At 40.2% G+C, this 14,484-nt stretch overlaps 1 protein-coding gene across 1 annotated transcript in view; it reads left to right on the forward strand.

Moving 5' to 3' along the window:
* ADAMTS9 (ADAM metallopeptidase with thrombospondin type 1 motif 9) overlaps positions 1-14,484 on the forward strand; it is a 172,844-nt gene that overhangs the window by 25,079 nt on the left and 133,281 nt on the right. The window contains exons 4-10 of the mRNA XM_032648471.1: positions 2,222-2,511; positions 4,747-4,830; positions 4,931-5,046; positions 6,040-6,080; positions 6,202-6,307; positions 11,081-11,227; positions 12,735-12,876. Of these exons, the coding sequence (XP_032504362.1) occupies positions 2,222-2,511; positions 4,747-4,830; positions 4,931-5,046; positions 6,040-6,080; positions 6,202-6,307; positions 11,081-11,227; positions 12,735-12,876 (926 nt within the window). The remainder of the gene's footprint in view (positions 1-2,221; positions 2,512-4,746; positions 4,831-4,930; positions 5,047-6,039; positions 6,081-6,201; positions 6,308-11,080; positions 11,228-12,734; positions 12,877-14,484) is intronic.

Here is a 14,484-nt window from a genome sequence, read left to right on the forward strand (position 1 = left end):
AGAGACAACATGTCAAAAGTTATGGGTTGCAGCTAAAGCATGGCTTAGAGGGAAATTTATAGCTATGTCTTAGATGCCTCTATTAAGAAAGAAGATCTCAAGTCAATAATGTAAGCTTCCACTTTAAGACACTTGAAAAAGAAGAGAAAACTAAGAATAAAGGTTAGAGCAGGAATAATGAAATGGAGAATAGAAAAACAACAGAGACTTTAAAACCTTTGAAACTTTACCGATTATAATAAATTATATTAAAATATTTACAAAAGACATGAAGGGTATTATTTCACAAAATAAGTAACACATTTTAATGTATTTTTAAAAATCCAATTTTCAGCGTGGCTTCCATACAGCTGTTGTAAAAAGCTAGTGTTTGTGAAAATATCCACCAGGCACTGTCTTTTTTCCAGTTCAGGCTCAGTTTAGAAACTGTCAACCAAACCATGAGCCCATTTCAGTCCTTAGCTCTTGAGCAGTTTTGCCTGATAGAAAGAGCACTGTTTAGGGTGTTGATCAAATCCATGCCTGATTCCAGATACCACCACATCCTGTATGTGACATTGGACGAGTTGCTCAATCTCTTTGAGACTTATTTTCCTCATCTGTAAAATAGAGGTAATTTTCTCAGCCTGAGAAGAATTATGAGATAACATATGTAAAAGAGCCTAGTTCAATATCTGGCATGGAGTAGGTGCTTGTCTAGTATCCATTCTGTAATCACTAGTGATTTAAAAATGGAATGACAGCCCAGATACCTATATGGCACGGGTATACATGTATGAATACTCTTGAAAGAGAGACTGGAAGAAAAATAGTCTAATGTTGAATCCTACTGCGTACCAGGCTTAGTTAGGGCTAGTCATGTTATCTATAGCTGCACCACATATAACTTGTTGCACAATTTGGACTGATTTCACTATTTTAACAACCACTAAAACACTCAACTTGACCAAAATACACATCCTGGCCTAAATTGATTGTTTTAGCAATAGGTTATAACGGTTAAACATTTGAGCCCTTCAAATATGAAACCACTCAGAGTTTATAACTTTTTTGTTGTTATTACTGGTGTAATAAATTCTATTTCTTGTGTCTTAGGAAAGCATATTTCTTAGTTGTGCAATTCTGTTGCCTGTTTGGCCTACAAACCATTGTCATTAAAACTCTGAAACGCATTTATGATTTGATAGGCAAGATAACTGATTAAATTCTGTTTTTACTCAAGGCATATTTTAGCAGGAACTTTTATGCTCATTCTGTTTATTCTGGGGTTGATGGCTCTGAAATGGAATATTTTCACCAGCAACAGGAGCTTCAAACCAAGTTGGAGACTAGTGCTTGTCCGAACTTTAACATGAATATGCATCACCTAGAGATCTTTGTTAAAACGTGGATTCTGATGTATCAGGTCTAGGGTGGGGCTGGTGAGTCTATATTCTTAACAAGCTTCCGGGAGTTGCCAATGCTGCTGGTCCACGGACCACACTGTGAGCTGCAAGCTTGTGTAGAATACAAGAGGTACCTTGGCTAGAATCAGAAATGAGGAGACCTCATCTGGCATTATATATCACAGTCCCAACTACCTATTCATACTCCCTGAGTGGAATCTACTTCCTCAACTGAGCCCTGAAACAAATTAATTAAAAATTTGGAAGCACTGAACAGCAGTGATTCTGTTCTTACATTTCATGCATTACAGTGATTGAATACAGTAAGAGAATAATACCTTGTCATTCATTTTCTGTAGTTCCTTTGTACTGTCTATTAGCTTGCCCACCTCTTAGGCCGCTTTATACTGTATCTCATTGAATATGAAAAGTGGTGTACATGAAGCATTTCCATTTCCATTCTCTAGAGCTCTATAGCTGTGCTGTTGGCCCTTACTCCATGTATGGCAAAGAACAATGGATACAAACCACTTAAACCCCAGCCAGACTTTTGTTACTGAATGAAAAGAATAAGCAATTGTTTCCCCTAAACTCAGGCCTAATTTTCTAACACCTTAAGTGAGCATTTATGGAAGCTTCCAGAAAAGCTAATTTCAAGTCCTTAGTCATTTAGATGAGAGCGCAGATAGTTTCACCCGGAGATTCCACAGCGTGTAGAACTTGATTTTGTATGTAATTTGACGACAGAGGCATCATTTTAAGACGTGTCAAATTAAATTCTTAATGTGAAATAGATGTGGCTCAAAATGTAATGCATGCCATCTGATTTGTTACAGAACACAAAAATAGTCACAGTAAGGACAAGAGGAAAACGAGGACGAGAAAATGGGGAGAGAGGAGCCGCCTGGCTGATGACGTGGCAGTATTAAAAAGCAGCTTAACCAAAAGGGCCCTTTCTGCCTATGGTAACAAGACGGACAGCACAAGGGAAAAGAGGACCCACAGGAGAACAAAACGTTTTTTATCCTATCCACGGTTTGTAGAAGTGATGGTGGTGGCAGACAACAGAATGGTTTTATACCACGGAGCAAACCTTCAACACTATATTTTAACTTTAATGTCAATTGTAAGTACATTCAAAAGAAGGTGATTTATGATGTCCCTAAATGTGCCATTGGGGAATGGGTTTCCACCCAGTGCTTTGGAGAACCATTCGGGGCTGGCATTTCAACGATTCAGGCAAGTGACTGAAGAGAATATAAGATTAGACAATGACAATAATGGGCATCAATAGTGAGTGTTTATCCTGTGTTAGACAATGTGCTTCTTACTTAAAAGGCATCATTTCTAATCCTCCTGGCAACTCTGCTAGGTACATTGTCATTCTCATTTTGTTGATAAGAAAACTGAGCCTCAAAGGAGTTGGGTTGCTTGCCCATGGTCATGTAAAGCCAGTATCATGTGATACTGGGACTGCATGTGACCTTCAGCTTGTCCACTTCCCAAAACCAGTGCCCTTTGACACGTGAATTTGCACAGCCAGGTGTGGGTCGCCAGTAAGACTTGTGGATGCTGGTTGTGAATCAGAAGCACTGGTGGAGCTTTGGAAAATGTCTCTATCCCCCTCCCCAGGATTCTAATTAAGTAGCTCTAGGGTGAGTCTTAGGAATCTCTCCCATTTTGAATTTTTCTACTCCCATTTTGAATTGAAAAAGTAATGAATTTGCATGATTGAAAAACAGATCAAGCAGATCCAAAGACTAGTGAGAAAGCTGAAGTGCCTTTCCCCACCCAGGCTCCCAGGCCCCTTCCCAGAGGCAGCCACTGTGACAAGTTTATTTGCCCGTCTTTCTAACCAGCACTGCCCAATAGAAATATAATGCAAGTCACACACGTAATTTTTTTAAAATATAGACACATGTAATTTAAAATTTTCTGTTAGCCGCACACAGACATAAAAGAAACAGGTAAAATTAATTTTAATCATGTATTTTGTTTTATATCTAAATGTTATCATTTACAAAATTATTAACGAGACTAACTTTTCTCCGTACTAAGTCTTTAAAACCCAGTATGTGTTTCACACTCAGAACACATCTCAGTTCGGACAAGCCCCATTTCAAGTGCTCAGTGGTCACGTGACAAGTGGCTGCCATGTTGGACAAGGCAACTCTGGACATTTCTTAAGCACATATGTATGGCTACACTTTTTTCTTTTTCAGAGATGGCGCGGTGTTACATATTGCTGTTTTCTTGAAACACTGGAGATTGTTCCGTAATAGCCCATGTGCTCTGCCTTCATTTTAAGCCTCAGCAGAGCCTTCCTATTAATAGGTTGAGTCTAGTTTATTTGAATGGGAATCTGCTTGTATTAAATTCCCCCAATGAATATGAAAAGCAGCCGTTTGGGATCACTGACTTAAAATTTCTCCTTCCTTCTCCGTGGCCTGTGGTTCTCTTTGTGTTTCCCTGCACTGCTGTGAACCACCCCCCACTGTGTTCCCCAACCCTTACCCCACCTGCCTCCCCTCCCCACTCTCCCTCACCCCCCTTCCTCAAGCTCAGTCCCATGTGCCCCAGCCCTCTCCTGTCCTGGAAGAGGGAAAGGAAAACCTAGTCAGGCCTTGCATAGACTCAACTCCATTTCTAACCCATATATTCAGACCTGTTGAGGATTTTCCCGACAAGCATGGCCTCAGTGTCAAATGGACCTTGGCTGAGAATTTTGGCTCTGCTACGCACTGCTGGCTGTTTAGTCTTGGACAAGTTGCTTAACTTCTCTGAGCCTCAGTTTCCTCATCTGTTGAGCAAAGATTATAGTCACACCTAGCCCAGAATGTTGCTGTGCAGTTTTCAGCAAGGATCTAGTTCACAGTAAGCATTCAATGGATGTTAGCTCTCGTAATTAACAATAATAATGAAAACAAACCAAAAAAAAACAAACAGGTTACCAGTTGTGGAGAACACAAATGGTTGGTACAACAGCAGTATTAGCAAGCATGTGGTCCATGTGAGATTCCATAAATGGCAATCCAGCTTCAGCTGGAATGAAAAAGCTTGATCAAAAGTTAATATCCAGTGTTTTGGCACAAAGAACTGCTAAGTTACATGGCAATGCAGTTTCCTTGGAAAACACCTTGAAATTTAAAGTTGTTTGCATTCATTACTGTCTAAAGCTGCCGTCTATGAATTTTACAAAGAGACTTTTAAGAAATGTTTGTTGACTGAATGAAAATTCACAGCTCCAAAATGCATATGTTGCATGAACCATAAAAAGAGGTGGAGCCCAGCATAAGAAGTGAATTGCTTATTGCTTACACGGAGTTCACAATTAACTTTGAAAAATTTATCTCGGTTGCAGGTAGCCTCTATCTATAAAGACCCAAGTATTGGAAATTTAATTAATATTGTAATTGTGAACTTAGTTGTGATTCATAATGAACAGGTAATAAAGTTTTTTTCTTCTTTCTTCTCTCTGTATCCGAAATGGCATATCTAATTGGTATTGGTGCAACGGACCAACCATAATTCTTTTCTGTATTTAGGAAGGACCTTCCATATCTTTTAATGCCCAGACAACATTAAAAAACTTTTGCCAGTGGCAGCATTCAAAGAACCATCCAGGTGGAATCCAGCATGATACAGCAGTTCTTGTAACGAGGTATATGGATGTCTATTCCTCCAGTCGTTTAGTTTCTGGTCACGTTGATGGGATGAGGTCATATATTCCTGGTAGCCAGCCCCTAGCCCAGGGTTTTTCAACCTCAGCACTATTGACATTTTGGATCAGATAATTCTATGCTGTGGGGACTGCCCTGTGCCCTGCAGGATGTTTAGCAGCATCCTTGGTCTCTGCCTACTACCTACCGGTAACTCTCCCCCCTCTTAACTGTAACAACCAAAAGTGTTGTCCAGACGTTGCCACATGCCGTCTGAGGGTGTGTGGTGGAGGAGGGCAGAAGAACCTCCGGTTGAGAACCAGTAACCCATCGCCGCCAAGTAGGCAATAAATGTGTTAGGCAGGTCTGAAAGTAAACACCTGTATAGAGCGGGCAGCTGCCATTCCCATTGAGCTCGTTACCATGCAGGATATAAGTCCAATGGTGCCAGCTTTTGTGATTCTGTAAGAAACCAGAAATAAGGATACTTTTTTTGGAAAATGTGAAATCTCCCAATTTTTAAATGGTAGCTTCTAGCTCAAAAATATTTAAAATGCTGTGCAGGGCAGCAAAGAGGTCTGCTGGCCTGGTGTGTCTCCCATCAGTCACCTTTGATATGGTCACAAACACTTGCTCTTAGATCAACTTAAATGAAAGGCATTTAGAGCCTTCTCAGAATGTTCTTCAGAAACTAGAATCACTTGCTTCAAGGTATGAGGAAAAATTCTGGACGGAAAGGTTTTCACTTGCCCTTGGCTACCCCTGTGGCAGAAGGAGACCTCTCAATGTAGCTTTTAATCTGTAAACCAGTGATTCCTAAACTTTTTTGAGTTACAAATCCCTGACTCTGTTAGTCTGCTTTTTGTAAAACCAATACCCTCCCCCCCGACCCCACTAAAGTGGTGATGTTGTGAATACCTGGAAGATTCTAAAGTGTTTGCTTGTATTGACATTTACTCTTTGGTGTCAAGACCCTAAGTCTGCTTTGCTTTCAGACAGGATATCTGCAGAGCTCATGACAAATGTGATACCTTAGGTGAGTCCACTGTGCGTATCCTCTCTGGCTACAACAGTTTATGACATGTTTTTCTTCCAAGCCACAAATGCTTTTTAAAGTAAATCCTTGTGGGTTTTTTTTTTTTTTCCCCTTCTAATAGGTCTGGCTGAACTGGGAACCATTTGTGATCCCTACAGAAGCTGCTCTATCAGTGAAGATAGTGGATTGAGTACAGCTTTTACAATAGCCCATGAACTGGGCCATGTGTACGTTTCTTCTCCATATTTTCATTTAATTTGTAGTGACCTAAAACTTCCGTTCCTTCACATCAGTGAGCATTCACTTGACTTTAGAGGGTGTAAGACGCTTCTTGAATCGTAGTTGAGCTTGCAGGGTTGAAAAGCTTGGAATGTAGCTGGCAGAGATTCCTTTGACTTTGGGAAGCTAAATAAACGCAGTGCACCCTCTTCAGCCATAGCTCATGCATCTCTTTGGTTTAACTGTACAAGTTTTCTAGGCGAGGTCTGATATGCTCCTTTCCTACTGCAAAGTGGAAAAAAGGGGGCCTTTCTACCCCTTCCACTGAAGCAGAGGGTATATCAGCCCAGAGAACTTACCTGACACAGCATCTTTGTTTAGTAGGATCCTCCAACATTGCTGTGGCCCACACGATTTTCCCAAACCCAGATCATTCCTGATTTTAGTTATATCTAGGGTTGTCCTTTAGATATTAGCCTCTGGAACAGAGCTATCCCTCTTTTAGGGGAAAAAAATGAACAAAGATACAGAGAAGAAACTATTTCCTAATTATGTTCACTAAGTGTCTGGTCGTTATGAAATTGGCTTTTCCTTTTTGTTCTTTAGAGCCAGAGCCTGGTTAGAACATGGGGCAAAAGAGTATAAATTCAAAATTATTCTGGTTTTTGATCTGCCTTCTTTTCTTTCTAGAATGATTAAATTACTCATACTATATCCTTTTGAAATAATTTTCTCAAAAGATATCCTTAGTATAGTACAGCTGTGTATCAATCTGCATGTCAGATGTTAACTTTATTTAGAGATAACATCATCTATTAAGCAAGCTTTTTCATGCACCAAATGTTTTTTTAAGGCACTTTATGTGCAGTGTAGTATAATAGGCGTAAAGCAAGATGCATATATAGAGGTATCTCTAATCCAACTCCACATATAATGCATATGTTTTCCAGCATATTTTAAGAGCACACCCCTTTTTTTTTCTCCAAAGGAAATATCGTCAGATGCCCAATATTTAGAGAATAAAAGAGGCATGACTTTCAGTTAAGCCCTTGTGGCAGATCAGAGTCCTGCTTAGTCAGCTGCCTCTCTGTCCTTTGATTTCTGAAACATCTTCATGAAACTCAAGGATTTCTTGGAACTAGGTTTGAAAACTATTCATTTCACCAGCATTTCCCAAAGTACAGGGCTCTAACACTGATTCCAAGAGAATGGTCCATGGGGGAAAAATAGAGTTTTGTAATCCAGTGATTTAAAAAAATTTTTCCTAGTCTAGCCATGCTTGGAATGCCAAGGCCAAATGGCACGAAGTAAAGGCTCTGACAAGTTCTATATTGAAGTGTTGATTTCGTTTAACTCAGTTTCCCCAAACTTATTTTAACAGAATCTTTGGGGGATTTTCATTTGTTTGTTCTACAAGAAATCTGGTAAATTATGTGAGACATATAAATAGGAGGTGTAGATTTCACAGTGAGGAATAGGGTGGCCCCCAGAGAATGGAATGGGCAAAGTTACAGAGATAGAAATGTATTCAAAGGGCAAGAGTTTGTGTGATTTTTTTTTTTTCTGGCTGCTTTGGGTCTTCGTTGCTGCGCGCGGGCTTTCTCTAGTTGCGGAGAGCGGGGGCTACTCTTTGTTGCGGTGCGCGGGCTTCTCACTGCAGTGGCTTCTCTTGCTGTGGAGCAGGGCTCTAGGTGCGCGGGCTTCAGCACTTGCAGCACGCGGGCTCAGTAATTGCAGCACGCGGGTTGTAGAGCGCAGGCTCAGAAGTTATGGTGCACAGGCTTAGTTGCTCCGCAGCATTTGGGATCTTCCCGGACCAGGGATCGAGCCTGTGTCCCCTGCATTGGCAGGCAGATTTTTAACCTCTGCACCACCAGGGAAGTCCCTGTGTGATTAACAGATTAACATTTCCCCCCAAAATATGGCTAACAAGAATATACTGTTTAAAGAAATATAATTAATTTCCTGTTAATTCCTTTCCCCAAGAGAGTTTATAAACCCCTTTTAGATAGCCAGTTTATAAAATTGACATTTTAAGGAAAGTAGGAATTTTGAGTAGCAAAACCAAAATATTTTAAGCTATAGAGAAGTCTCAATTCACAGTTAACAAACATCTCCCCCTGCAAAAACCACGTTGTTGACATTGTTCTAGGAGCTTTCATTTACATTATTTCCCTTAATCTTTATAATCTCCACAAGGTAGATACCATTGTGTCCCTGTGTTTGACTTAGAGATATTAAACTACCCAAAGCATAGTAGCTCATGCTGGCGTAGGAGCATATGATGTTGGAGCACCAGTTCTAAGGCAGAGTCAGCAGGCAGCCAGATACCCAAGTTCTGGATGGAATTGTTCTAACATTCCCTTTGACTTGAGGAAAATATATGCTGTTTCCCTTCCTATAAGATGGAAACAATACATATACCCCTCATCTCAAAAGTGTCAGGAAGCAAGAAATGAAATAATTGGTGAATGATGTGAGTTGTGGCTTAAACAGAAAGTATACTGCTAGCCTGTTAATGAATTATTTTCCTTTTGGCACCTTGTCTCCTTGAGATAGCTTTGTTCATATTTTAAGAAAAGTAAAAATCCTTTTTAAAAAAAATTTGCTACCGTACTCTGTAGCAGATTTTCTAATGAACTTTTTCAAAATTAAATGTTAAGTTGTTACAGTCATGACTTTCTGATAATAGAAAACCCAAGAGCTGTTGGGAGGAAAAAGCAACTGACCAACTGACCTTGTATCTGTTGAGTGTCATTGTATGTTCACAAATAGCTCCTGGCTTCTCTTACCAGCTTCATAGACACCCAGAATCTAAGAATCTGGAAGAATTCGAGAGGTAATTGAGTCTCTACTGAATACAGAAATCCTTACACAGTGTTTCTGACAAATCTTCCGCAACTTGCCTCATAGGAGAGAATGTAGTTTGTATGTATTCCCAAACAGGAGGTTTTAGAATCAGTCTGAAGTAGACTCCAATCCCAGCTCCCTTAGTAACCATGTGACGTTGATCAAATATTGATAGTTAAACCTCTCTACAACTCAGTTCCCTTTTCTGTAAAATGTGGATAGTAATAGCACACTATTCATTGGGTCAAATAAAATTAATAAATAAAATAATTTTAAATTCAATGAAATCAAGTAAAATTAAATAAAATTAAATGAAACACAGCATCGAATGCATTTAACACACCAGCTGGAGCATTGTGAATGCTAAAAAAGTCTTGGTAATTATTTTTTAGTAAGTGCTCAATGAATAGTTGTTATACCACCCCTGCTATAAGCAAACGTGCCTAACATTTGAATGAAAAAAAAAAGTTTCTGTTTACACGGTGAAATAAACTGTATTTTATCAAGTCATGGTGGCGTGGGGAATAAACACTAGCTCCTTTGCACCAGAGAGAAACAAACAAGGAAGATTTGAAAACTTTGCTTGTATTAGGTTTGTTGATGGAGGTATTACACTGACTCTGCAGCTGGGATTTGGAAACCTGGGCAGTCATTCCTTTAAGAAAATAGCCTCTTAAGCGTTTATTACTATTAAGCTCAACCAAGACAGTTGGAGTTTTCCCGTCTTACATTTCCCATCTGGCAATTATAGAGGGGGCCAAATTTTTAAAAGAAAAAGGAAATCAGACATGAGAAATTACTGGTATGGACTTCACAGACTTTTATTCCAGCTTTTGTTTTTATACGAAGCAAGTCTACATACTTCTTTCTGACTCCCTTGTTTTTGTAACTCAAGGTGAACTAGTGGAGGGAATTCCTCCCTAAATGCCAAATTAATCACATACATCAATTTTGTGATTCGGAATAGTCATCCAGAGGACAGCCCCTGTGAGCTTGTTACCCAATGGATAATTATCTTACTGAGAAAGGCATGTGGGTCATAGAACTAATGTTTCTGGATTGAGAAATGCTTCCTGTCATTTTTTTCCCCACTTCCTCTCTCTAAGCCAAGAATGGCAAATATGTGTTAATGCCGCTGCCGAGTTCCCTCCCAGACCCAAGAGGATGTTGGCACTCCATCACAGCCTTTTCTCGGGCAGAACCTGGATTAGTTTAAGAATACTTTTGTGCCCGGATTTTCAGGAAGCTGGTACCAATCAATTGTAATTGGCATGGAGCATGAAACTGTTTGCCATCTCTGGGTTAAGCCAACTGGATTGGCGTGCCTCTCGCTTCCATGCTTGCAGTTTTTCTTAATGGGTTTTATTGTGCACGAACTTTGCATGTCTCTATGACGGTATACTTGCAGGGTTTTAGCATCTGTCAGCCTGACCCAAAGAAGAAGAGATGCCAAGACCCACCCTGAGCCTCTCATTAGGAAGCTTTTGACTTCAACTTTTGACAGTTGACTGACTCTTTATGTGCACAGTGTTATCATAACCTGCCAAGTTCTTGACTCTATAAACTGGCCTTCAACAGCTTATTAGGAACTCCAACTACTGTATTCTAGCACCAACTACAGCACATGCAGAGCCTCTGCAATTCCAAGAAGTACAGCTAAACCAAGTAGTGGCCCAATTCACTTTTTTTTTTTTTTTTTTTTTTTTACATTAAAGGCACTTTGTATTCCGTTGGGTCAGAAGTATGTTTTATTCTACTCCCTACCTTTAATCCTCTAGTAGGTTTTGTTCTGCTCACCAGGACTCAGGTTCTTATCCATAATGCAGTAGTCAGTTGAATTTTTTCTCTAAGATGCGTTCTCAATGCAATTATAACAGCTCTATCCCTTAGTGTTTATTGACTTTTTTATATCATTGTCTCCTTGGCCTTAGGTTCAACATGCCTCATGATGACAACAATAAGTGCAAAGAAGAAGCAGTTAAGAGTCCCCAGCATGTCATGGCCCCAACACTGAACTTCTACACCAACCCCTGGATGTGGTCAAAGTGTAGCCGAAAATACATCACTGAATTTTTAGAGTAAGAGTCGAACTTTCTTTGAGCACAGCCTTAATGCTAGTATCTGGCCTCCATGCAGTGAACTAATTGTGGGAAAGAAAATGTAGAGTCAAGCATTCCTTTTGAGTTGTTATTTTTGTTGACATTCCTGGGAGGAGGGAAAAGAAAAATACTCTCTGACATCTGTGTAGTTCATGTCCTCACCAGAATTTAGAAGATTACAGACTGAGCTCAAGGAAAAGGTTGGGATCTTAAAGAGAATACGTAAATGTTGCTTCATTGTTGGTAAAGCTGTGAAATCTCTGCAGGTCTTGGGGAAGGAACCATGAATATGATGACATGTTGAAGGAAGACCACAAATATTTATGTGCTTCTAACTTACTAATTCGGTGTTGGAAAGGGGTGGGGAAGTGAGACGCCTCCAAAGAACGTTACATGGGTGGATGAAGATTGCACAGACCTCCATATTGTCGAATTGAGAACATTCTCTCTCTGTCTCTCTCTTTCTCTATCTCCTTGACTCTTTCTCCTTCTCTCTTTTCTTGTTTTTTTTTTTTTTCAAGCTTCCCACCAGGCTGCTCAAGGATCCAGTTACATTATACAATATCCTTGTGTAACAGATTTATTGCTCTTCTCTCCCAGATGTACAAAAGGTCAAGTGATTGTCCCAAGGTCACTGGGTGTATGTTTCCCCAGCCACAGGGAAGAGGGGGTTTTGTTAATCAGAACTCACCGGGTGTGAATTTTCCAGAAGAGGTGTTTGCAGAAACATGGAAGAACTGGCAGGTTGCTGGGGGTTTTTTGCGTGTGTGTGTATGTGTGTGTGTGTGTGTGTGTGTGTGTGTGTGTGTGTGTGTGAGTGTATGTGTGGTTTTTTTCACCAGATGATCTAAAGTGTTTCTTATTGTAACACTAAGCAAATCAGCAAATATTTACTAAACACTTGTTGTTATGGACAGGGCCCCATGCTTGGGTGAAAAAGGCACTATTTTTACCCATAAGGCACTTTACTCTATTGGAGAAGACGTCAAAAAATAAATAGGTGGGCTTCCCTGGTGGCGCAGTGGTTGAGAGTCTGCCTGCCTATGCAGGGGACACGGGTTCATGCCCCGGTCCGGGAAGATCCCATATGTCGCGGAGCGGCTGGGCCCGTGAGCCATGGCCGCTGAGCCTGCGCGTCCGGAGCCTGTGCTCCGCAATGGGAGAGACCACAGCAATAAGAGACTCGCGTGCCGCTAAATAAATAAATAGGTAATTGCCCCGAAAGGTGGTAAATTCTGCAACAGCTACATATTTCCTCCTGGTTACGTTGTATGCACAGCCTGTGGTTCCACAAACAAGTATGCACTGAAAATAGAACTTCAGCTTCTGGACTCAAGTTTGGATGAAATGAGTAAAACAGATAGAAAAAAAGGAACCATCTTTTGTACCATTAAAATGACAGAATGGCCTTCACTGTCATCTGGAGCCTTTGACAGTCATATCTTATCCACTGCCCTCACCATCTTTGTTTTTCTGCTTTCCACAGCACTGGTTACGGCGAGTGTCTGCTTAACGAACCTGAATCCAGACCCTATCCTTTGCCTCTCCAACTGCCAGGCCTCCTTTACAACGTGAATAAACAATGTGAATTGATTTTTGGACCAGGTTCTCAGGTGTGCCCGTATATGGTAAGTATCTGGGGGCCGTTTCTACCCTCATAAATGGATTCTGGACTTTTTTTGAATTCATAGTTTTCCGTTGGATTCTCACTCTTAACATAAACCACTCATTGAGTGGTCCATTGACTATTAACGATGATAGTAATAGTGATGATGGCGATAGACAGTAATAGTGCTCGGTGTTGCATGTGGGCTTTCCCTGAACTTTCTCATTTCACTCTCAGCCCAAAAGGGAGATGCCATTACCATTTTAATTTTATAAGTGGTAAGTGCGGCTCAGAGGGGACAAGGTTACAAAGCTCGTAATGACAGAGCTCAGCCCTTTTCCCTCCTTGTCTCCTTTTCTTCCCACTGCCTCGTCCAGATGACTTTTATTATAGGCGCTCTTCTAGATTCAGGAATTCATGAGACAGACCTGTTTCCCTGGTTTAGCTTGTCGAAGCTGTGGCCTATGACCACCTGGGGCTTGAAACTGTTTCTGGTGGTAGCTCAGCTGGCAAGTGTGTGATACTTTGATGTATGTGTCATGGACATTCGGACCAGTGATTTGATCCAGTGGTTATCAGGAGGCATATCAGCAGAACTGTGCTTCTCTGGGATTCCCCATTCTATTCTTTTGCGTATTTGTTTGTTTATTTTGCTGGGAGTGGTTCAGAGATAGCATGGTAAATTGGCAGGTACAGTGATTCCATGGAAGTAACAAAATTTTTCTGTAAAATGTATCTATGATTATATTCGTTTCTCTGTTACTCATGATAGCAAACATGCAGAGTAATGCACATGCCCAAGAATGGAAAGGTTAAGCAAACTATAGTATCTCCATTTACTGCAATATTATACAAAAATTGAAAAGTAACTCTATAAGGGAACATGCTCTAGCTATAGTTTTAAATTAAAATAACAGGATAAACAATTATTTTACAGAGTATGTTCTCAATGTAAAAGGGGGAAAAAGAGCTTCAGGAAAGACTGGATCATTTAAAGCTCTTTTTCTATTAAAAAATAGTAGCTTCTGAATTTTTCTACTGAATATTGTTTATTTTCATCATCAGGGGAAAAATTATCTTTAAAAACTATGCCTGAAATAGAGCTAAATATGTCAACTTGGATAACTCAAAAAACATAGTGTGTAGAGGGGGAAAACAGGAAGTTGTAGGATGTATCCATATATTCTGAAATATCGAACAGCATTGTTTGTTTAAAGCTGAAATGCTGTATATTATTGATAGATATTTATACATTTGTAGTAAAAGCAGCGGGAATGATGAGATGGTGAGCATCACTAGGACCGTAGTTACCTGTGGGAAGAAGGGGAAGGGATTGGGATTGAGAATGAGGGTGCATGGCATTCAGCTGAGCCTGTGAAGTCTTCTTTCTTTCTTTGGGTGGTGGACACACAGGTATCCATTATGTTATTGTTCATACTTTTTGTATACCTGAAATATTTCATGATATTTTGTCCCTTCTTTCCTCTGACAACCCCTGAAAGCCCTAGAAAAGAGTCATAATATGATCATGATAATATATGCTTAGTAGGAAAAAACGCCAGTTTTAGTATCAAGCCAAACGTCAACTCTAATCACAACGTAACTCAGAACCCACTCTCCAGTCGCAGCT

This window comes from Phocoena sinus, chromosome 11, assembly GCF_008692025.1.
Source record: "Phocoena sinus isolate mPhoSin1 chromosome 11, mPhoSin1.pri, whole genome shotgun sequence".
Classification (NCBI taxonomy): domain Eukaryota; kingdom Metazoa; phylum Chordata; class Mammalia; order Artiodactyla; family Phocoenidae; genus Phocoena; species Phocoena sinus.